The 24,011-nt window shown below is 39.9% G+C and overlaps 1 protein-coding gene across 4 annotated transcripts in view; it reads right to left on the reverse strand.

Moving 5' to 3' along the window:
• The window catches only part of Rabgap1l (RAB GTPase activating protein 1 like), a 551,913-nt gene that overhangs the window by 72,472 nt on the left and 455,430 nt on the right, over positions 1-24,011 (reverse strand). Inside the window, exon 1 of one of the 4 annotated variants that reach the window (XM_021173820.2) lies at positions 13,975-19,643. The exons of the other annotated variants lie outside the window; for them this stretch is intronic. Within the exon in view, the coding sequence (XP_021029479.1) occupies positions 13,975-14,085 (111 nt within the window). The 5' untranslated portion in view covers positions 14,086-19,643. Of the gene's footprint in view, positions 1-13,974; positions 19,644-24,011 lie in introns of those variants that run through there. 4 annotated transcript variants of the gene reach the window in all.

Below are 24,011 nucleotides of genomic sequence, written 5' to 3' on the forward strand. Positions count from 1 at the left end.
AAAAAAAAAAAAAAAAAAAGCTCAGAACTGAAATAGGCATGAGAAACCATTACTGGTAGATATATTCACCAATGCAACTTTGACAGAGAACAATGTAGCCTAATGGGTTTTGTTAAATGCTGTTTATTGGCACAGGGTCTCACTATGCAGCCCACCATCTCTTTATTCATTCCCTAGGAAACACTGCCTGCTGACAGTGCCAGGAACTACTGTAGGCAGAGTGGGGAAATAAACAACCCACATGGAAAATGAATTTTAGCACATAACTTAGAAAGGGAAGCAGGAGATACCATTTCAGGGAGGCCTGAAGGGACAGCACGTGACAGGAACAACCAGGCAAAGTGACTCACTCACATCTCCAGTGCTGCTCAGTCATCAGCTCAGTTGCTTGCACTGTCACCTCTCCTACTGATTGTCATCTGCTTGAAGGTCTCTGGACCCTCCAAACAATGCTACGTGCTACACAGGAGGAGGGTAAATGAACCACCAACAAATAAGTGTGTAATACAAATAACCACTATATCATCTTTTAATTAAGCTAAGCTAACAGGTAAGAACACAGCTACATTCTAACATGACTCCATCACTGGTTTTATAAGAATTTGGTACACAGATCTAAGAATAGAAAAATAGAAAAAGTTATTTAAAAATAACTTTACAGGTACAAAGAGTATAGTGCTTGCCCAGAAAGTACAACACCTGGGGTTCAATCCTCAGCACGACTGAATGAATTAATTAACTTTTACTTCTTATGTGCATAAATACTGACAGATATGTTTGTCATGAATACACAGTAGACCAATAGTTACTATTCTTACACGATTCTTTATTGGTTTCCAGTATCCTATATCGTTCACTGGAGTATATATGGTATGTACAGTGCACACCATGCTGGGATGGAGGAAAATGGGAAATAAAACTAAATACAACTCTTGCTCTCATACAGAGATTAACAATGAAACACACACACACACACACACACACACATACAAATGTTATCTGCCAAAGAAACACACAGAAACCACACCAAAAAAGGTTTGATTAAGATTTCTCCTAGCCAGTTATAACGTTACAGGAAAAGAAAGGTATCTAAAACTGTTGTCTCGGATAATAGAAATGAGAGAATTCACTATCTGTGAGCTAAGATAGAAAAATAATCTATTCCTCTGAAACTCTAATGGAATTTATCAGCTTTCAGTTATAAATGTTGGTAAGAATATACTATATTATTTTTAAGTGGTCACTAATAAGTACTACAAATATTTTAAGACACTCTAGAAGCACTGCATGTATCTCAAAATACTATTTATATTTTTTACTTTTAGCATTGAGGTAGTCATCAGATTTACTAACACATTTTGCTATCTACTATATTAATATATTAGTAAAGAATCATATGTCATAATGTCATAAATTTGGCTATTTGCTTTGATCAGTGTATTCCAATATCATTAGTTTATTATGTAGCATTATATACTTTCTACATTTAAAAATATTTTCCTGCTCAAGGTCCACAGGCCTAACCAGACTGCCAAAGAACTCTGTGACTCCACAGCTACTGAGAATCCCTGGACTATAGAGCTGGGCCTTGTTGAAAAAACAGCATTGGTTCCTAGAGCTTCATTGGCAAGGCTGCTGTTCATAATTACTTTTGGAAGAGATAAGAAAGAAAGGTGCCAATTCACTGAAAAGTTTCAGGAAAAATGACAGGAAAACTCATGGAACTGGATATGATCATGTTAAATGTAATAAAACAGACATATTTTTCCTCCCTATGCAGAATCTAGATTTATTTTTAAAAAATAGAGCAGAAATGGGGATATTCAGAGGGATGCAAAAGCAAAGGGAATGAATGGGGTGAGGGAGTCTGAGCAAAGTACGATGACATAGGTGCACAAAAATCTCAAAAAAAGATCCACATTCCAGTTTATATATTTATAAACATAAATATAATAGGTAGCAAAAACATTTAGTACAGCTATCAGTAGTATTATTAGGGATATATTATCATAAACACATAATCTCATTGTAAAAAGCTTTTAAAAATGATTCTAAAAGCAATTTAGAACTTAAGCGCACTGACAAGATGTCCACTGCAAGGACTGGGGACCCAGTGCAGTTGGTTGGATACTTATCTAATACGCACAAAGCTCTAGGTTTCTTTCCTAGCTCCTTATAAACCTGGCATAGTGCTTCACATAGATAACCTAAGTACTGGCTGTAAGTAAAGGCAGGAGGATCAGGGTTCAAGGTCTTCCTCTGCTACACAATTCACACAATGAATTCAAGGCCACCCAGAACTACATAAAACCCTATCTCCAATTAGAAAAAAAGGTCCCTAGTACACACTAACAGCATGGACCAAAAGGACTTTCCTACTGTTATGTAAATAGCACACATGATTTAGAACAAATTCTCCACTAACATTTCACATGGATTCAAACAGGTGGTATAATACAAATCTAGCTAAAGACTGGAGAGATGGTTCAGCAATTAGGCACACTGGCTGTTCTTGTAGAAAGAGGATGCATGTTCAGTTCCTAACATCCAGAGGTCAGTTCACAATCACTTGCAACTCTGGTTTCTAGGGATCTGAACCTATATGCACATGGTAAACATACATATGCTCAAGCACATATACACATACACAAAATCTATCTTTTCAAAATATATAGTTGAAACGACGGTGATTAGTGTGAAACAGTACGGAAGAATCCATAATTAGGTCTAGTCATGATAGCAATTATAACCCCCCAACCCCAAAGTAATATGCTGGTAAATCTGAATTCCCATTAGAATTTATTACATTTTCAGTGTGTGTGTGTGTGTGTGTAGCTCAAGTTTTTATTCTGCTGTGTAGAGTTCAGGATTAACTAGACTACTTAAATTATTAAGGAAATAGATATGATTAATCAATCTAGGCATTCCACAACATTTAAATGTATCAAAATATTACATGATACCCAACAAATATGTGCAATTTTTATTGTCAGTTAAAATCATTTAAAATAATTTATTTTAAATATTTATTTACATTTTATATGTATGTAAATGTGTGTCTTGGTTACTTTTCTACTGCTATAAAGAGACACCATAACTAAAGCACCGTGTAGAAGAGTTTTTAGGGGCTTGCCTGCAGTTTCAGAGACTTAGAATCCATGACTATCAGGCAGATAGGCATGGTGCTAGAACAGTAGCTGAGAGAGAGCTTACATCCTTATCAGCAAGCAAGAGGCAGAAAGCTAACTGGGAACTGGCTTGGGCTTTTGAAATCTCAAAACCCATACCAATCACACACCTCCTCTAACTGGTCTACCAACCTGGGCTAAGTAATCAAATATCTGAGCCTATTGAGGCTATTTTCATTCAAACTACTACAGTGTGTTTGTGAGAGTGTATGTTGAGTTAGCAGTTATCCTCAGAGGCCAGAAAAGGTTAGATGCCCTGGAGCTACAATTTCAAGTAGTTTGGACCTCCCTATAGGACTGACTGCTAGGAACTGAACTCAGGATCTCTGGAAGAATAGGAAGAGCTCTTAAACTGCTGAGCCATCTCTCCCACCCCCAAATGGTTTACTTTTTCCAAATAAATAAATAAATAAATAATTGAGGAATTAAAAACTAAAAGAGGGCTTCTATGTTATTTTTAGTCTGCTAGAAATCAGTATGTAAACCTTACAATCATCAGGGCTACAGTGTTATTTCTGTTGCTTGTTTAGAATCCCATTTCTAAGGCAGCGTAAGACCTCACAATGACTTTTAATACTACAGTTTGAAACTGAGCTTGAGCTTTGCAGTGAGTTTTTGACATAATACTGGTTTCTTTAATAATATACCATAATTTTAAATTCCTGTTACCCACACCTAAAATCTGAGTCATTTGATTTTAAAACATAATGTGTCGTACAAGATATAAACCCTTACTACTTCATCTAGTTTACGTAGCTCTGCTGCACAGCCTGACCTCTAACTTTCTCCCCAGTTTCATTTCTTACCACACTGATTCTGTTCCTACCATTTAGAGGGCTCTCTTCAGGTCCCCTCCCCCCAGTTGAGATACATTTTCCCAGTTTTCCCATAGCTGTTCACATCTCAGATGGCAGGAGCAGGACCCTTACTGGTGCACTACTCCATGTGAAGCCTGGTAAATAGCATCACTAGCTCATGTTTCTGTTTTGTGTTTCTCACTGTAAGACTCACAATAGGTACCACAAATTGCTTTGCACAGGTAGATCTTCTGTGCCAAGAACATAATGCAGTTAGCACACAGTAACAGATCAATGAATGTTTGGTTGATGATCAAACTAAATAAAAATGTCAATGGCCAATGCAGAACAATAAAAATCTTAGAGTGTTTTCACCTATTAGGAGTATAAACACATGAAACAGATAAATAAAAATTAGTGCGTTGTGCCAACTATTCCTGTAACAAACACTTCTATAAAAGAATATTTAGAATTGGTTCACTGTAATAGGAGATAGTCTAGGGCTTCTATGATGTAATTTTCATGAGGTCATCATCCTCAATGGGATGAGACTTTGTGGTAATAATTGTTTTGAGATCATCCATGCCCCTGCAAGTAACCCTTTATTCATGTTCCTAACTTTTCAGGACTGTCTATTCCTTCCTCCTCTGGAATTTCATAAGGATATGCACTATGGTCCAAATATGGCCCCACCAGTTCTTATGCTGATACTCTATTCTTGGCAGGATTTGGTCAGGGATCTTTGGGAGCCAAGCTGTTCCTGAGGGGATGGTTATTCTCTCACAGGAAAAGACAAAGGTAAGGAGGTTTGCTCTTTCTTTGCCCTCTGCCATGCTAAGCTACAAAAAGATAATCATCTGGGAACAGGAGGAGGGCCTGCATGAGAGTCCCACAATGCTGGCAGCCTCTCAGGTTTCAGTCTTTAGAGCTGAGGAAGTTACCCTCACCCAGTCTCTGGTACTCTGGCTGCACACTGAACCGACTAAGTTATTTCCTTGAAAATCTCCCTAAGGAAATCGTCTTGCCCTGCAGGCAGGCAAGCAGTCTTTACAAAGTAACTGCCAACACTACCTCTGACTCCATGTTTAGAGCCTGCCATTCCTACTTTAAGTCACTATATATATATATATATATATATATATATATATATATATACAGCTAGTTCTAGGATTATGGAATCTTCCTTCCACTACCAATCTCAGTGTTGTTGGCAGTTCACTCCCTAGAAACCTTCCCCACTTACTTCAGTCATAGCTAGTCAAGAAAAAAAGCGAAGATGACATGTCTAGTGTTTCTGCTTTCTCCCTGCTGAAACTGTCAGCACTGTCCCTACTGTCAAGAGCAAGTTCTTACTCAGGATCAAGAGGAAAGCAAACTAGTTTAGGGCTGTCTACAGAGGCTCAGGTGTGTCACAAACCAGGCTTCCCTCCAGCCCCAGGTCCCTCCTTTCCCCTGTGTGATCTTGGGGGAAAGACACTTAACTTCCCAAAGTCTCCATCTTATTATCCATTAGACAGAGATGACAACTCTGTCCCTACGGTAGGTATCAACCATAAATAAGGATTTTCATCTAAAGAACCTATGCAAGTGGGTTTTAATAAACTCTTATTAGTTATCAATATGACCCAGCTAGCCTCCTGCCTCTCAATAATCAAGGCAGAGTCCTTTATTTAATCAGTTTAGCACAATTACTGGGGATTATCCCTAATCTATTTTTCTGCACATTAGACTGTCTACTTCCTAGCTGTACCACCCAAGTACTTACTGTCTCAGTTATTTCTGCTCCATCATCTATCTTCAGGGGCATTTCACTCTGACATGTGCTCTTGGTCCATCACGTCTAATGGAGATCCTGTTCTCCTTTCTCCTTCTTCCTGTGGTCTCTACCTGTGACCTCCCAAACCAGTAATTGAAACTGTGTTTACTTCTATTCTCCCCAGTAACTGGCTGTTACCACTTTTATTTAACCAATAGTTTTAAATTTGAGAATAAGGTTTACATAGCATCACTTGATATACATGAGGATCTGCTCATGGGAGCAATCAGATCGGGGCACCAGTATTTAACATTTGAATACACAGCACACCAGACTAATCCCCAACACACCCACCAATTATTGTTAGAGTTACTGAATACAGGGAGCTAAGGGATCACATATACAGTAACAGAAACTATGCAGTTTGTTTGTGTATGTACAGTGAACTAAATGCTTGTATATTTTATAGTACAAATCCTCATCTTTAATCCCAGAACTCAGAAGACAAGGTTTTTTAATTCTATCTAGCACTTGGGAGGCAGAACCGGGACAGATCTATGCAAGTTTCAGTCCAGTCTGATCTATAAATGAATTCCTGTCCAGCCAGAACTATATAGTAGGACTCTATCTCAAAATAGAATTAAATTAAAATAAACACAAGTTCTATGACACACTCAGTCCCCAGAAGGGAAGTATACATATAAAAAGAACGTCTGGTCTCATAGGGTGTCTCCAGGAAGGAGGTTTATATGGAAACTAAAATATAGCACTTTTTAAGTGTAGAAGAAGCTATGTGGGCTGCTTTCTTAGAAACACAAATGAAAACTACAGAGCTTCTAAACAGATGTAAGGAGACAACTGAACTACTAGAGAGCCTTGTCTGGACTAAAGGGGAGTACATGGCATCTGAAAGTGTGCATGCTTCCTCGTTGGGAAAAACTCAGGGAAAGAGGAAGCTGAGGGCAGGTAATGTTGAGAAAGTGAGAAGGCAGGCCAGGAACCCTGTGCTGAGGCAGGGAACACAGCACACTGTGTGTGTGCTTGTAGGGATATTACAGGCCAGGTTGAGAAAACGAAAGAAAACAACCAAGAAAGTGGGGTTCAACAAAATGACTCATAGCAGGGGAAGGCTGAAAGGGATTTGGTGCTTATATATCAACAAAAAGTAACTAAGAACTTAAAAACGTGATAAAGAAGAATTTAAGCACACACAAAATATACAGATCAGTCTACCATACAGCTTCACTACCTATGTTTGGTGTCAGCAATCATCCAATATTTAGTCTCTTATTAGGTGCATGTCTGTCAGTTTCTTCTATGCTACAGCAGGTATTAGCATTTTGTTCTTTTGGAATTGGTATTTGCACTGCATTGTATGGATACACCACTGTGTGTTTAGAAATTGACCACATGATGGATCTTTGCATTGTGTCTAGATTGGCGCTATTGAGAATAATGTTGCTATGTTCAGTCATGCACTCATGGTTCTATTCTGTGTCATCTTTTACCTAAAGATATTGACTCAGTTTCTCTCCAAAAGCACACAGACATGTGAGTCAGAGGCAGCACTGTTATGAAGCATATGATGGAGCTACAAATCTCAGTGCTGCACAGCAACAGTATTCTGCCCCAGGAATGAGGAAGCAGGAGAACTCAGTGACAGAGAGAGAAATAAACTACATAGAAAAAAAAAGTAATCAGATGTCAGAGATGAAGGATGTCTGCCAACAGAAGACCAGTGCCAGGCTTGCTGCCTATCTCCAAAGTTTGCCCTTGCATTTCAAGAAGGACACACCCTGGCATCCATGCAATAAATTCCATGTCTTGCTTCATATAATACAGAATTCTTCTGTTAGGATCCTCAGAACCTTAACTCATCAAAATTAGTAAGTCAGATGGGGAGAGATTTGGTTCCCTGGACTAATTTGAAATTGATAAAAGGTGCCAAGATAAGAATATGCTAAATGACAATGAGAATAAAACATGTTCAATAAACAATTTAAATATGGAAGAATCTTAATTAGCTCTATAATGTTTGATTCTAGTCAATATTCGAAATGTTTATTCAGTGATGATTTAGAAGTAACTGCATTAATTTTATTATTTCCCTCATCTCTGGCATATGAAATTGCTCTGACTTTTTTTTTTTTCTTTTGGCTTGCTTGACGCAATTCATGTGCCAAACCACTAACGGGGAAGAAACTGCAGAATGCTTACCCTCCCCTTCCATCCACAGACCAGAGAAACTGTAGTTCCCTGAAAGAGGCCCCTTCCGTTGTTGGTCCAGTACTATTTTAGTAACTGTCAGTTAATATCTATCCAGAGCCAACATAAAATAGCCTGTGTTAGATGGTTAAGTGACTTTTGTTAAAGGTCAAGGTTAACTACTGATCAATCAAGTCTCCTTCAGAGATAGAATGATATTCAATTTCAAGATGTAAGACACAGTAAAGTCAAAATGGGTCATCTTTTCCTTGGTTTATTTTTGATATCTGGTGTGTGTGTGTGTGTGTATGTGTGTGTGTGTGTGTGTTTTACACAAGCTAGGCCACCAGGGAAGAAGAAGAAACCTAAAATGAGAAAATGCCTCCATCAAATTGGTTGGTAGGCAGGTGTGTATAGCATATTCTTGATTAGTGATTGATTTGGGAGGGCCCGGGCTACTGTGGGAACTACCGATTTGGGGCAGGTGGGCCTAGGTGGTATAAGAACAAGCTGAAAAAAACCACTGAAAGTAAGCCAGTAAGTAAAGTTCCTCCATGGTATTGCTTCAATTATTGCCTGCAGGTTCCTGCCTTGAGTTCCTACCTTGACTTTCCTGAATGGCAGAGTGTTACTGTACACTGAAATAAACCCTTTTCTCCCCAAGTTGCTTTTTGGTCACTATTTATCACAGCAATAGAAAGCAAGCGAGGGCACTATCTAACTTTCCTATTCTAACACCATGATCTCGTGGTAATTTTAACATGTTCCAATCAGTTGCTCTTTTCACAAGGAGCAATTATATCTTTCTAAGTGTGACTGTATCTATTCACTACAAGAACTAATGGACAAGTGTGGACTACCTTCTGACGCACACTGCCTTAATCAACTGTCAGGCACTTGCCAGCAATTTTCACCTGCATTTTTCTATTGCTGTTGCATTTTCCTCCCTGGGGCCCTGTGGTCCTTGCCTGCCCACATTTGCCACACTATTGCTTATGCAACTGAGCCTATCTTCTCAGTATAGGGGCTCATACACATTCCCCACTATTGGTCCTTCCAGCCATCCTGAGTTCAAGTGTCAGATCTACACAATCTTCAGGGTGGAATGCTTCCCTTTTCCTGTAGAACTGATGTCCTAATCAAGCAGGGCAACCCAACAGTCTCTTTCTCCTATCATATGCACACTCTCCTCTTCTACATCCCACCACACTTTATCTGCTCGGCTCCCTCCTTCCTTTAGACCTTCTGAAGCTCAGAATAGACCCCCTTTCCCAGTAGGGAGGTAACTGGTAAGAGTTCTCACTGAGCTGATACAAGTGCTCTTCTTTGGTCTTTACAGAAATCCAATGAGGATACTCCTCATTTCTCCAAAGAGGAAACTGAGACTTAGAGAGATACTGTAATTTCCTGGTAAGTAGCAGATGTAAATCTTGAACTGACACCCAAGTAACTTTTCCATTTTAACTGTGTGCTTGTGCTCTTGTATGAGGGTATGCATGGAGTCCAGAAGTTAACAATTTCAGGTGTTATCTTCAGGAGATGTCCTTTTGTTTTTTGAGGCAAGGTCTCTCACTGAGGCATGGGGCTTGACAATTAGGCTCTTCTCTTACATACGATCCTCTTCTCTTCCTCCTCCTCCCCAGTGCTGGTTGGCACTGTATACCACCACACCTGCCTTATTATACACTTGCTGGGGACTGAACTCAGGGCCTCTGACTTGTAGCCCAAAAGACCATGTAACTTCAAAGGACTCTAACAAAGCCAGGTATGGTGGCTCATACCTGTAATTCCAGCACACAGGAGGTTGAGGAAGGAGGATTGCTGCAAGTTCAAGGCCAGCCTAGACAACACAGTGCATTCCAGCTCATCCTGAGCTATAGTATAAGATCCTTTCTTCATCACCATCTTCCTCTTCCAAAATAAAGTTTGTTAAGCAGTCATCAGCCTTTCAGACTTTGCATGCATCGTCCTTGTTCACAATGGTACTCCCCTTCTTTGCCTAACAAACACCTGACCAGCCTCCAAAGCCAAAGTTACTGTTCTAGCCTTACTGTGGAGGCTCCTTCATCACTGCTTAACAGTGGCCATTATTCTCTAACCCGTTCTACCTCTAGCATCTAACAGGAGTCTCACAAATACTGCCTTGGTCCTTTCTCTTATTAGATAAGGAAAGGGGGCTTTGAAGGGTCGACATTTTATTTGTGCACAGAATACTGTATTAAAACATTAAAGCAATCTACATATTAGCACTTATTAACATACATCTGAAAGCAATGTTCCTTTCGTGGCCACTTAATAAACTAGAAAGTTGAAATAACCTGAGCAGACTATAAATGGACATTGAACCTGAAATATGTATGCCTGTTAAGAGTTTGCATTAGCTATTAGGCTTATTTGCTGTTTAAATATGAGATCATGCATTTTGAATTTAAATACACATTCAAAGCCTTCCCAGGAATACAATAAATGTACCAGGTGTGGCTTTCCCTGTCATTTATAGTAGGGAGCTATAAATAGTGGAAGCTGGGCACAGTAGTGGTGCATGCCTGGGGTTCTAGCTACTGAGAAGCTAACTTACTTGAGCTCAAGAGTTCAAGGGCAACCTGGCAATACAGCAAGACTGCAACAAAAAAGAAAAGCCTGCAAAAGAACTGAGAACAGCAGAGGTGAAAGAGGCTGGCCACTCACAGGGAGAGAACCTGGGCAGCCTCAGTCCCTCCAGTGTCCCTGTCAGCATTTCAGCTAAGTAAGCCTTGTATACACACAGGGAAAGTGGTGTTATGGTTTTATCTCTAAATACAAGGAGGCTAACTTCCAAACCTCCATTCTATATGCCAATTTGTTTATATTTTTATTAAAAACAAACATCTGGGCTAGTAAGATGGCTTGGTAGGTGAAGATGCAGGTGCCTGCCACCAACTGACAGTCTGTGTTTATCAGGACCCACATAATGAAAGAAGAAAGCTGACTCCCGCCAGTTATCCTCTGGCCGCATGCATGTGCGTGCTTGTGTGCGTGTGCATGCACTTGTAAGTAAGAAAAGGTTCAGTGTCCATATCTTAGAATCAGAAGTTTTTACTATTTAATAAATCAACATATTCCTCTTATGGAACAAAACCCTATTATAGGAAACACCCACTCCTGTATTAAATATCTAAAGAGGGTCCTGTAAGTTAGTATGGGAGTCACCTGCTTCCCAGAGTAGCATTAACTCAAATCAGGAGGCATTTTGCTTTATACTAAAGAAAACCTAAAGATTTTTGCATATGATTTTGAGAGTTCTTTTCAAACAAAGAAAAAAAAACCTCACTATTGAATGTAGAACCAAAAGCAAATGGCTCATGGGTAAAGGTTCCAGCCTCCAAACCTAGTGACCTGAGTGACCGCAGGGCCCACGGGGAAGAGGGAGACAAGTGGCTCCCAAAGTGGACCTCTCAGCTTTACATGCATGCACACACACAAAATAAAGTAAATGTGGGGCTGGTGAGATGGCTCAGTGGGTAAGAGCACCCGACTGCTCTTCTGAAGGTCAGAAGTTCAAATCCCAGCAACCACATGGTGGCTCACAACCATCCATAATGGGATCTGACTCCCTCTTCTGGAGTGTCTGAAGACAGCTACAGTGTACTTACATATAATAAAAAATAAATAAATCTTTAAAAAAAATAAAGTAAATGTGACTTTTGTGTGTCTTACTTTTGAGGCAGAGTTTCACTGTAGCCCTGCTGGCCTAGAACTCACACTAAAGCCTGCTTCTGCTTCCTCAGTACTGGGACTAAAGTCATGCAAACAAGCCCGGCTAAAATATAATTTTTATTTAAAAGTTTGCTACCCAAAGAAATATTCTATGCATTTTATGTGTAGCTTTTCGCATCAGCAGTTCTACATCAAATATACATAAATTACTGACAAATGGAGTGATTCTTGGAAAGTGCATTACGAGTCAGTCACACTCCCATGCTCTCTCTCCTACATGCCCTCCACTCCCTCGGAACACACAAATACAATGTCTGTTGTTACTGAGCAGTGAGATGTTCCCTGTGACTGTGCATCTCTTCAGCTCCTCTGTCCTCTCCCTTAAGTGTGCTCTGTCATTTCAGTTCAGCTGGCTGGCTGACTGCTTGCCTTTGTGTTGTGAGGGGCCACACAGCCAGAGTGGTTAACAGGATGGTTAGGTACTGTCACTGCGCTACAGCCACACACACATCTGGATTCATTTCTTCTTCCTTTGTTCTAATAACTCCTCTAAATTTTGAAGAGTCAGCTTAGACTCTAAGAGGATCTTGGTGAAACCATCACAAAGAAACAAAAACTTCTGAATACTTTGGGTAAGTTCTTATGAGGGACTATTATGAAATTAATAGATATAATGAAACTTAAATGTCTAAAACTTTCTTACCCTGATTCAGCATATATATTTTGATAGGTAGTTAACTTCACAAAATATGTTTAATCATAAAAATAGAAACTTTGGGGCTGGAGAAATGGCTCATTGGATAAGAGCATTTCTCATTTTCTCAGAGGACCTAGGCTTGACTGCCATCACCCACGTTAGCTCACATCCATCCGTTCTTCCAGTTGCAAGGGATCCGATGCCCTCACCTGACCTCCCTGAGAAGCAGGTGCATACTTGGTATACAGACATACATGCAGACAAAGCATACACACACATAAAATAAAATAAATCTAAAAGCAGATTAAAAACATAGAAATTATGTTTATTTTAATAAAACATGTCTTTGGCCAGATGATTCTCTCAATAAACACCTCTAGAAGCATATTATGGTTTTGATTTTGCTTTCATCCACCTAGTTATCTATGGTGCATTTAGGAAACATGATAGAAGTGGAGAGTCTAATGAAGCTCTGTGCACTCTTACCTACACGTTACTATCAACAACTCCAGCTTCCTTCTACAACACCAATCCCTCTACTGGGTCCTCCCGTATTTTTAGATGATTAACTCATAACTTTTCAATTATGTATGTCTAAGTTACCATTTTAATATAATCATATTGTGGCACAAAATTTTTTAAAAATCCATTAATACCATTAAAGAACGAATCAGTGGTGAATCCTCCCTCTCCGCCATTACCTTACTTTTTACTTTTATAGTTTACTCCGAGCAGCAGCTAAACAATGTTGAAACATTACATCTGGTTGGTGAAACCTATATGTCTCTTTGAATCAATCCAGAATTTGTCCCTTTATCTTTTTCATGGTAATTTACCACTTTGTAAAAACAAAACAAAAACAACAGCAACAACAACAACAACAACCCTGCCACATAGTGATTTTAGTGGTCCTGTGCCTTAACACTGCAGAAGTGGGTTTTCACACTGGTAAACCTGAACTGTCGTGATAAAGTTTTCTTTCTTTCTGCTGCTGCAAAGAGCCCTGCTACGCACAGCGGGCACGGCAACAGTACAGGCAGATTTAGGGGAGTGTGCTTCACAGACATGGAACAACAAACATTCTAACAACATAGCTTTCTATCATGCCAGAACACACATGCCAAGACTATAAGAAGGCAGAAAAATAAAAAAATGATTTAACAAATATTAAATCACACCTAAAAGTCTCCAAGAAGTTAGTTTGTTCTAGTTCTTCCTGGAGATAATTTAAGACCTGAAAGCTATTTGATTTTTTATTTACAAAGCAATTTGATTCAATTTACAAAAGTGACATGGCCCATTGAAAGAAATGCTCTACTTCAAAGAGCCTGAACAGAATGTATGAACCTGTATCTAGTTTTATAACAGTCACACACAGACACAAAGCAAAGTGGTATTTGGCATTCTAAAACTCTTCTCAACCTCACTACAGTAGCATTTAAAGCATATTACCGACATACAACAGTATTTTTTAAACAAACCAACTGAAAGCCTGCAGACCTCGCTGTGGCCTGTAATACAGTCAGCAGCAGTGCTTCCGTTTACCTCACAAGAACCTACCCCTCTCTTGCTATGGAAGGTGCCCATTATGTTACAGAAAGAGAAGGCCAGTGTAGTGTGCAAGGCGCCACCTACCATGGACCTGGGCTTGCTGGTGGCCACCAGGCTAGTGAGGAAGTCTTCATCATGCAGCTGGCTGAAAACATGGGCGTCATAGGCTACCATAATGGAGATTTCTTCCATCATCTTGCCAGTTGGCTTCTTCACAGCAGCTGCTGCTGCCCCAGCTCCAGACCAGACTATCCAGGGAAAAAGTCTTAGGGCAGCTCAGTGCACACACCCACTTGAGAGCCAGGGGCTGGGTGTCAAAATCCAGCGGGAAAGAGAGGAGGAAAAAAAAAGGCAGCTGCTATCACAGACTTGCCTAGTAATTCACCCCCAGTGGAAACCACAAGGCCTCTTATCTCTGCAGGAAGTGTACACCATAAACACCTGCATCTCAACCCAGCACATGAGACCGTCAGGCTGGGAATCTTCTTTACACTTCAGAAAACAGAAAGAAAAAGGGTTCCTTACTAGAAATAGCCTATATGAAATTCCTCCCAAAACAAAAGTTGATTTATGTTATGTCCTTGGTAACTCAGACAGTTTCAAACTGTTCATCTCTTCATTATTATTCACATGAAGATTCTTCTTGGAAGAAGAGCAATTTTTCTTAAAGCAATCAGAGCTTATTTTTCCTTATTCTTAGAAAATAAAAAGATGATAAGCCATTATTATTTCTCAGAATTTATAGAATTCTTGGTGCAGTTAAAATTTATCTCCTGAAGACGGAAGGGGAAAAAAAGAATTTTTCTCCCTCCTGAGTAATTCTGTTAAAAAAAAGTACCAAAATATAAAAATGAAACAATTCATTTGGGGCATCAATACCAGTTGATAATAATTTTCCTTTGTCCCACTAAAAATACAAATATCTGATGTGATTCTGGAGAAACACAAGGGTTTCATTTATAAACTGTTTTTCTCCCTGCTGATAAATATTCTTAGTCCTTTTTTATTTAAAGTTAAAAGTTTCTTTTAATTACTCAAACTAGCAGATAGTCACAAACTATCCATCCCTTAGTTCCCACAGGTGGTTTTTGGAGGGCAGCTGGAGATGGTAAGCAGGCTTTATGTTTTCAGAAGGAAAGTTCTCTCAACCACTAAGATAAATCACCCATGCTTATTCCATGCACGACAGTGTAGGCAAAGAAAATGGAAGGCAGGAACGTTCCTCCAAAAGCATGTTACCTGCTCTTCCCGTGCCTGCCCTGAGTATTACCAGTACAATAGTACTGAGAAGTATTTTCTGTTAGTATTAAACATTAATTTGGTGACATCTGTTAAAATAAAAAGAAATACTGTACTTTAGGTTTTATCACCAATACCAGGATTATATTATCTATATTCGCTGGCTTGTGAGAGAATGGGTAAACAAACTCAGAATGCAATCTAGGGTCTATTTTCCTAGGTTTTCCTAAAATTCTTCATATCCCATAGCATGTCTACTTAACTAGTATCACCTTGCGCCATTTAACCGTGACCGTGGGAGCTCTGCAGTCCTGTAAGCGTTCTGTGGTAAAGTGCCTGCTCACAGAAGGGCAAACACCTCTGCTAGGAAACGGCCAAGTCTAATAGGCTTACTTAAACAGAAAATGCAATATCTTAAATAAATTCTCATGATTAAAACAACTTCAAGCTGTGTTTGACCCTTCCGGGAGCCAGTAAAGCATTTTCACTTCATTTTCCCCCACAATGCAGCTTTGTGTTTAGAGAATTACTTTCATTAAGAATTCCCCAGCACATTTATCTTAAAGATAAATAGCCAAGTAAAAATTAAAAGATAATCAGGACTCAAGGCATCATGAATTATCCGGGCAGTCCATACCTTCTGAATTCCTTTCTATCTTTTCAGTAGTATTTTTAAAGATAGCGTGGACCTCGTCATATTTTCATCAGGGCAGCAGACTTGGAGGTTTACCTCGCAGCGTGGCTCTCCAGATGTGAAAGCCAGAGCAACTGCTTCCCCTCTTTCCTTTCTGCAGTGACTCAGTGCTGCCACTCTGATATCTGAATAGCACCAACAAAGACACCTGTTGTGAAAGGTAACCAAACTACTTCCCATCATGCCTTTCTTTGTGCTGGCAACCGCCCAGGGGCAAACAGGAATTATAACCTCACTTGAGCAGTCCCCTCTGTGCCCAGCGAGAGCACATTTAGAGAAACAATAGGTAATCTGCTTGGTGAGGAACACTTAAAGCCCAAGGGGGAAAATAGCACCGGGGAACAACAGACCCAGGCACCTTAAAGGTGCTGCATATTCAACTAGTAAGGCTTAAGGGATCAGAGAATCTGTGCAAAAATCGATTTCTAGGACAACTGAAGATTGTAAAGATAGTTTTAACTTTACACAAAGGGTGGACAAACAATTCTATAAGCTCAAACCTTACTTCCTTCAAGAATTCTCTAATGGTCCCAGAGACTAGAGTACTCCTGACAGGCACTTCATTTCTAAATCCAAATGCCCATCTGTCCACCACAGTGCTTAGATTCTCTTGAGTAACACTGACTAGGATTTCCAGCCCCTTCTTTGTATTTTTGCCATTCTTAAATATGCCCTAAAATATACATTCTGGATCTTGCTAGGAAATGAAGGCTTTTTCTTTACATAAACAAAAAAGCATGCTTTTTGAAAACTGATGATCTTAGGAAAAACTTGTTGCTGTACCGATTTTTTTCTTCTCCAAGACATTTTCTACTGACTCTGAAGCAGTCTGCTAACATTCTCCCCAACTTCAGCAGCTTTTGTTCACTGTCCCGTTTATCACTCGTCTTTCAGTTTCACCAGACAGACACCCTTCTTGTGACTCCCCCACTGTCCACTGGGTGCCTGAAACCCACTGGATCATCTCCGAAGAGTTCCTGCAGTTTTGAACCTCACAGTATGCCACTGACGTTGGGTAGAGAATTACCTGGGACCAAAGATGCAAACGCTGAGGACACCACCACTTAGTGTATCAACAGGCAGCAGAAAACAAAGCACTCCTGGTAAACACAGGTCCCCAGTTCAAACAGGACCCAGCTAGCTGTCTATCGCAGAGCGACTCCTTTAAACTTAGTTTCCTCTTGTCACGTAAATTGAGAGGGAGACTAGATCAGTGGTTTCCCCGGTATGCAGGAAAAGCAAAAGCAATGTGTCTAGTTTCCATCCACTAAATGGGCTAAATGGGGGATTTCAAAGAGAGAAAGCCTTTTAAGTCTCTGTCAGAGTAAAGTGCAAGGGGTAACATGACATGTAGGTATTAAGAACTCCCCAGAGTTGCTAAGTGTTTCGATAAATTCAGTCTACTTTGATAGACAACTGGAGATTTTCCAATATCAAGTCTATACCAAGAAAAAGGGATTCAAAGAAAAAGCAATTCTGCCATGTTCAGAGCCTTTCTGCTTACAATCAGAGTAACTAAAATATAACTTGAGAGTTTTTCAGATGTGGTCATATTTTAAGATTTAATCACCAAACCTTTTAAATTAACACACAAAACAATGGTTTTCATTCTGGCCTGTGATACAAATGCCACTGTGCCTTGTTCTTAATCATACCCCTCCTGCCCTGCCAGGCACACCCTCCCTGCCTGGCTCTGCTGGTCTCTTTTCTTCCTGCCACTTGCTTTAATGTCACACTATCCCATTACTGTTTTTTGTTGGGTTTTTTTTCTCTTTCCTTCCTTCTCCCTTAAAATCTTCCTCTTCCCATGGTTCGTTTTCTACATTCATAATCATTCACCCTCATGTATGCACAGATGTTTCTACATGGCACATATGTGTATAAACATAGATTTGAATCCGGAGCAGCATCCTGCCATAGTTTTAAATGCTGTTTTAAGAAGATGAACTGAGGGGTAACTTGCTCTGGACGCTGTTGTCCCCCAAGTCATCTTTCTAAAACTATACTTTTAAAAGAAAACCACATTTGTTTCTCACTAAATCCGTTTGAGTTGAATACCACATCCTAGCCTTCCAAGAACATCAGCTCTGAGATGTCATAGTTAGAAACAGGAACAGCCAACATGAAGCTTAGGGAAAGCATAAATATGATGTCCTTTTCCTAGTCCGAGCTCCCTCATATATAGCACAGCAAGGGTGCTATTGTGAAAACAGAACTTTGTCATCCACCAGGAAGCAAATGCATTAAGAAACTGATCCTGCTTCCAAAAAAAATTCTCTCACTTCATGAGGGTGCCTGCAAAGACTGTCCTGTCTCCAGCTCTACCTGTTGAACATGCTCATCATGACTACCATAAAATCAGGTCAGATGGAGAGGAGAACAGAAATACAGCCCAGAGGGCCGAGGGTCCAGTATGCATATACATGGGGCTGAGTGAGCCCCAGAGAAAACTGCTGCTTCTGCTTTGTGACCCTCACCCCCTCCTTCGAGTGCACCCTCATACTTGGTTTTAAGTGCTCAGGACTTCATGTTAAGGGATCCCCCAAACCATGAAATGCCACAGGGTTTATACAGAAAGCTCGGTAAGACAGTGAGCTCTCTCACTAATCATCAAAGCCCAGTATTTCTCTCTATACTCAAATCCAAGCTCTGCACGACCAGAACAACAGCAATGAGAGCCCCTAGAGGAAAACAAGAAAGCTTTCTAGAGTGCTAACCCTTTCAGTCCCCGACACTGAGAGGAGAACTGCTGAGACAAAAGTTAGAGAAACCTTCTCTTTGAAATTGGACAGAGATAAGGAAAGCAAACCATTATTCTAGTGTTGAATTCCAGCCTTTCAGCTCATTATCTTCCCCATCTTTGTGAGCAAATGCTGAGCAAATCCAAAACCTCAGCAAACATAAAACACCAACCCCAAGGCATTAAGTAAGAAAAGAAACCCAGGAGGACATAAATACCTGCGGGACAGGCTCCCTGGGTCACCTCCTGCCTCATTTGCATCGTACCACAGAGAAAGGGTGAAGCTGAGTCCAGAGGAGGAAAGAATGTCCCTAACCAACGACCCAGCTTCCCTTCTTAATTAAAACACTAAAGTCCAGAGCAAACTTAGCCAAATTAAACTTGCCCTAATCAGCAACAAATGTGCTAAGTGCCTTACACATTCACTGATATTTGTTGTCATTCTGAAGGGAGACTATTTCAGACCGACCATAGATAGCCCTTTGAGCAGACTGCAACTGAATTCTTACAAGTGACTTTACCTTAATTTCTACAGCATTCTGTGATTTACTATGCTTTCCTAGTAGCCAAAACAAGCACTCTACGTTAGGCACTGCAGCCATGTTTCCCCACAAGATTCTGATTGGTTGGCCTAGGGAACATAGGGCCTTGTTCAGGTGCTTACTGGTCCCAGGCTCTCTCAGCCTGGAGATCTTCCTTCTTAAAGCAAAAGCAAAAACAACTTATAAAGAATTAGTAGTGAATTGTGTTCAATAGAGATTAAAGCGATCTCATTTGTGGTAATTATGTGTGCTGGCTAGTTTTTGTTGTTGTTGTTGTTGTCAACTGGATACAAGTTAGAGTCATCTGAGAAGAGAGAACCTCTGAAGACAGAATGCCCAGCACAAGATTGGCTTGAGTGCAAAGCCTGCTGGTCATTTTCCTGGTTAATGATTAATGTAAGAAGACCCAGCCCATGTAATGTAAGTGGCAGATGCCACTGGGTTATGTGAGAAGAAAGGCTAAGCATGCCATTAGGGAGTCACGTAAGCAGCACTCCTCCATGGCCTCTGCTTCTGTTCCTGCTTCCAGGTTCCCACCTGAATCCCTTCCCTGACTTCCCTCAGTAATGGAGTGTGACTCCAGTGTAAGTTGAAATAAACCCTTTTTTCCCCAAGTTGCTTTTGGTAGTTGTGATTTATCACAGAAACAGAAATCATAGCTAAGTTAACAATATACAATAGGGCTGGTGAGATGGCTCAGTGGTTAAGAGCACCCGACTGCTCTTCCGAAGGTCCAGAGTTCAAATCCCAGCAACCACATGGTGGCTCACAACCATCTGTAACAAGATCTGACTCCCTCTTCTGGAGTGTCTGAAGACAGCTACAGTGTACTTACATATAATAAATAAATAAATCTTTAAAAAAAAACAATATACAATAAAGTAAAATACCCAGGAATAAAGTTAATCAAAGAAGTAAAAGAGCTCTATAATGAAAACTCTGAAACACTGACAAAAAATTGAAGACATATAGCTCTCTTAGGTTAGAAGGATGAATATTGTTAAATGTTCATACTACTCAGTTCTGCACATTTAATTTCATAATCTCTATGAAGATATAAATGGCATTCTATAAAGCACTAGATAAAAACAATTCTAGATTTATTTTGTTCTGTGTTTGTGTTTCTTTTTGTAGTCCTATTCATCCTGAAATTGATCTGTAGACCACGCTGGCCTCGAACTCAGAGATTCACCTGTGTCTGCCTCATGAATGTTGAGATTAAAGCCACCACTGACAGGCTTTTGTTTCTGATTTTTGTTTTCCTAGATTTATGTGTGCTATTCACACCCTGAATAGCAGAAGTAATTTTGAGCAAAAAGAGCAAACTGGGATGCTTACAGCAACACTATTCACAAGTGCCAAGAATGGAATCAACTTAAATGTCCATCAACTGATGAGTGATTACAGAAAATGTGGAACCCAGGCACAATGGGATATTAACCAGCCATAAAAAGAAATAATCTGTTATTTGTGAGCATAAAGCAGGGACAGGATATCACTAGGCTAAATAAATAAGCCAGGCTCAGGAAGACAGAGTACCATATGGAATCTATAAAATCTGATCTAACAGAAGCTGAGAGTAGAGTGTTGGTTCCTAGGGCCTGAAGCAGTGAGTGGAGAGGGGCTGGGAAAAGCTGCTCAATGGGCACTAATTACAGTAAAGGAGGCTCAGAGGTCCTGGGTGCATCTACACAATACAGTGACAACAGATACTATGGACTACATATTTCAAAAAGCTAGAATAAAGATTTCATATATTATCAGCATAAAGAAGCAATAATGGCAACTGGAGAGATGGCTCATCAGTTACCACTGGCTGCTCCTCTGGAGAACCTGGGTTCAATTTCTAGCATCCTCATAGAGATTCACAACTATCTGTAACTCTAGTTCCTGGGAATCCAAAGCCCTTTCTTGGCCTCTGTGATACAGAATGAAGGTGGTTTGCGAATACAGACAGGCAAATAAAAAACAGAGTAAATACAATTTAAAAATAGAGTAAATTAAAAAAAAAGATAAATATTTAAGGAGATCATGTATTTCAACTGACCTAAAAATTATGCAATGTAGCTGGCCTTAGTGGAACACATCTTTAATCCTAGCACTCAGGATGCAGAGGAAGGTGGACCTCCATGAGTTCAAGACCTATTCACTATGTAGTCAGCATAGTGAGTTCCAGGCCAGCTGCATCTGGAACCAAAGAAGGACCAGCCATAGTAGGACCATCTTAAAACAAAAACATCATACAATGTATATGTGTATCAAAACACATGATACCTATTAATACAATAAATGTAATCTTTAGATATTAATTTTTAAATTTAAGCAAAGAAAAACATCCAAGAAGACAAAGGGTATTGTATATCAAGTCTATCCCAGTTCTCCTTTAGAAATGTACTCTTTGTAGCCTCTGCTGCATTTGAGAGCGTTCTAACAACCGACACAGATGAACCCTGTTAGCAATGACTGAGACAGGTAAGAGGTGGTGGAAGGGAACTCTGCAGAGGGAATCAGTCTCTTGTTCCTTATCCTCTCTAGTTTCCTGACTACAAGACTAACAATTTAATCAATTACTTTTTATTAAATTGAGCAATTGTGACAAGAATAGGGAACAAAGAGAGCATCTGCTGAATAATGATATTCATCTGTTATAACCTGATCAGCAAAACACCATTACTATGGGCTCTCATGTGGAAATAAATCATTCTTCATTATTGTATTGTAATATGGCCTTCCACTGCTCATTTGTACCTCAGTCAGAAAAAACATCTTGGGAGATAGTTTAGAGTCAGAGCTTATCCTGAAGCTTGGCACTGAACAACAAAACTCACTCACTCCTTTTCAAAGGCGACAAGGAGTTTGGGTTAGGGGTGCCTGAATGAGAGGGAGAAATAAAACATGGTTAACTGTGGGCCTGGGGATCTCCAGTGACATGACTCCTGCTCACAGTCACACAATACCCCAGGCTGCTTTCATTACCCTCATTGTAAGAGGCTACCTGGCCTAAGAGTTCAAGCAGTTTCAAGTGTGACTAGAAATGCTCAGGGTTTTTTCTACCTCTGTCAGGTTCATCACAAGTGCAAGACAGAAGCAAGGTTCATTCAATTTGGATTTGGATTTTGTTTGTTTGTTGGTTTGTTTTGTTTTGTTTTGGTTTGTGAGACAGGGTCTCACTATGTAGCCTTGGCCTGGAACTTGCTCTAACAGATCATCCGCAGGCTTCCTCCACTGCCTCCACAGTGCTGGCATTACAGGCACACATCACCATGCCAAGTTGTTTGTCTTTTTTATTGTTGTTATTACTATTAAATTGCTCCTTAAAAAAACAGACAGTTTTTGAGTGTGGTTTGTGTATGTGGTGTGTTGCCTGCATGTATATCTATATATCACATGCATGCCTAGTGCCTAAGAGACACAAAGAGGGTGGCAGATTCCCTGAAACTGGAATTACAGAGTTGTGAGTTGCCATGTTGGTACTGGGAATCAAACCCAGATGAGCTGGAAGAACGGCCAGTGCTCTTAACGACAGAGTCATTTCTCCATCCCCTACTTTTTTTTTTTCACTTTACTTAGAATTTATCAAAGATACGTTCCTTTTATTTGATGTTCAAGTACTTTGTCTGCATATCTGCACATGCATTACATGTGTGCTTGGTACCAGAAGAGGTCAGAAGATAGCACTGAATCCCCTGGAACTGGAGCTACCGATGGTCATAAACCACCATCTGGATGCTGGTAACTGAACCTGGGTCCGCTGAAAGAACAACAAGTGCATTTAACTGATGAACCATCTCTCCATCCCCTCAATTCACTTTTCAATAGTCAATATTATTTTGATTTTACTATATCATTATATACTTAAAATGTTAACTGAAAACACAAGTGTCCAATATTATTTATATGGCATTGCCAAGAATAAAGAGAAAGAAGATTGCAGGCAAGCCATGCATTTCCCCTCCAGTTACTGATGAACAATACAAGTCAACAGTCTGTGCTACAGCAGAAAGAAGTAGGAGTGAGGTGGATGGAAGTTAAAAGACAGCTCTGTGGTTTAGTCAGTCAACTGCCTAATGGACTAAGAAAAATTTAAAAGATTTTAAAGATTTATTTTAAAGTATTATTTATATGTTTGTGTTGTGCCTACCTGAGTTCATGTGTACTGCACGTATGCGAGTACCTAAACAAGCCAGAAGGGGGCACTAGTTCCTCACTGACAGGAGTTACAGATGGTTGTGTGCACTCTTATGGGTGCTAAGATAACTTCTGAGCCATCTCCAGTTCAGATTTTTTAAATTTTATGTGTATGAATAGTTTGCCAACATAAACGTAGTGCACCACATGTGTGCCTTGTGGTACCTGCAGAGGGCATTAGATTCCCCTGGAATGGAAGTTAGAGACAGTTGTGAGCATCCATGTAGGTGCTGGGAACTGAACCCCATCTCTGCAAGAGCAGCCTGTGCTCTCAACTGCTGAAGCCTCTCCCAACTGCAGGCTTTAAACTACAGTCCTAACAGCTGTGCAAAGCCAAGAACACTTTACCCACTGAAGGACAACTTAGGTTTAAGTTAATTTTGTTTTGTTTTGTTAAAGATTTATTTATTTTATGTATATGAGTACACTGAAGCTGTCTTGAGACATACCAGAAGAGGGCTTTGGATCCCATTTACAGATGGTTGTGAGCCACCATGTGGTTACTGGGAATTGAATTTAGGACTTCGGGAACAGCAGTCAGTGCTGTTAACTGCTGAGCCATCTCTCTAGTCCCCTGTTTAAGTTAAAGTTAAAACATTTTTTTCTTTTCTTTTTCTCTTTCTTCTTTCTTTCTTTCTTTCTTTCTTTCTTTCTTTCTTTCTTTCTTTCTTTCTTTCTTTCTTTCTTTCTTCCTTCCTTCCTTCCTTCCTTCCTTCCT

Source organism: Mus caroli, chromosome 1, assembly GCF_900094665.2.
Source record: "Mus caroli chromosome 1, CAROLI_EIJ_v1.1, whole genome shotgun sequence".
Lineage (NCBI taxonomy): Eukaryota > Metazoa > Chordata > Mammalia > Rodentia > Muridae > Mus > Mus caroli.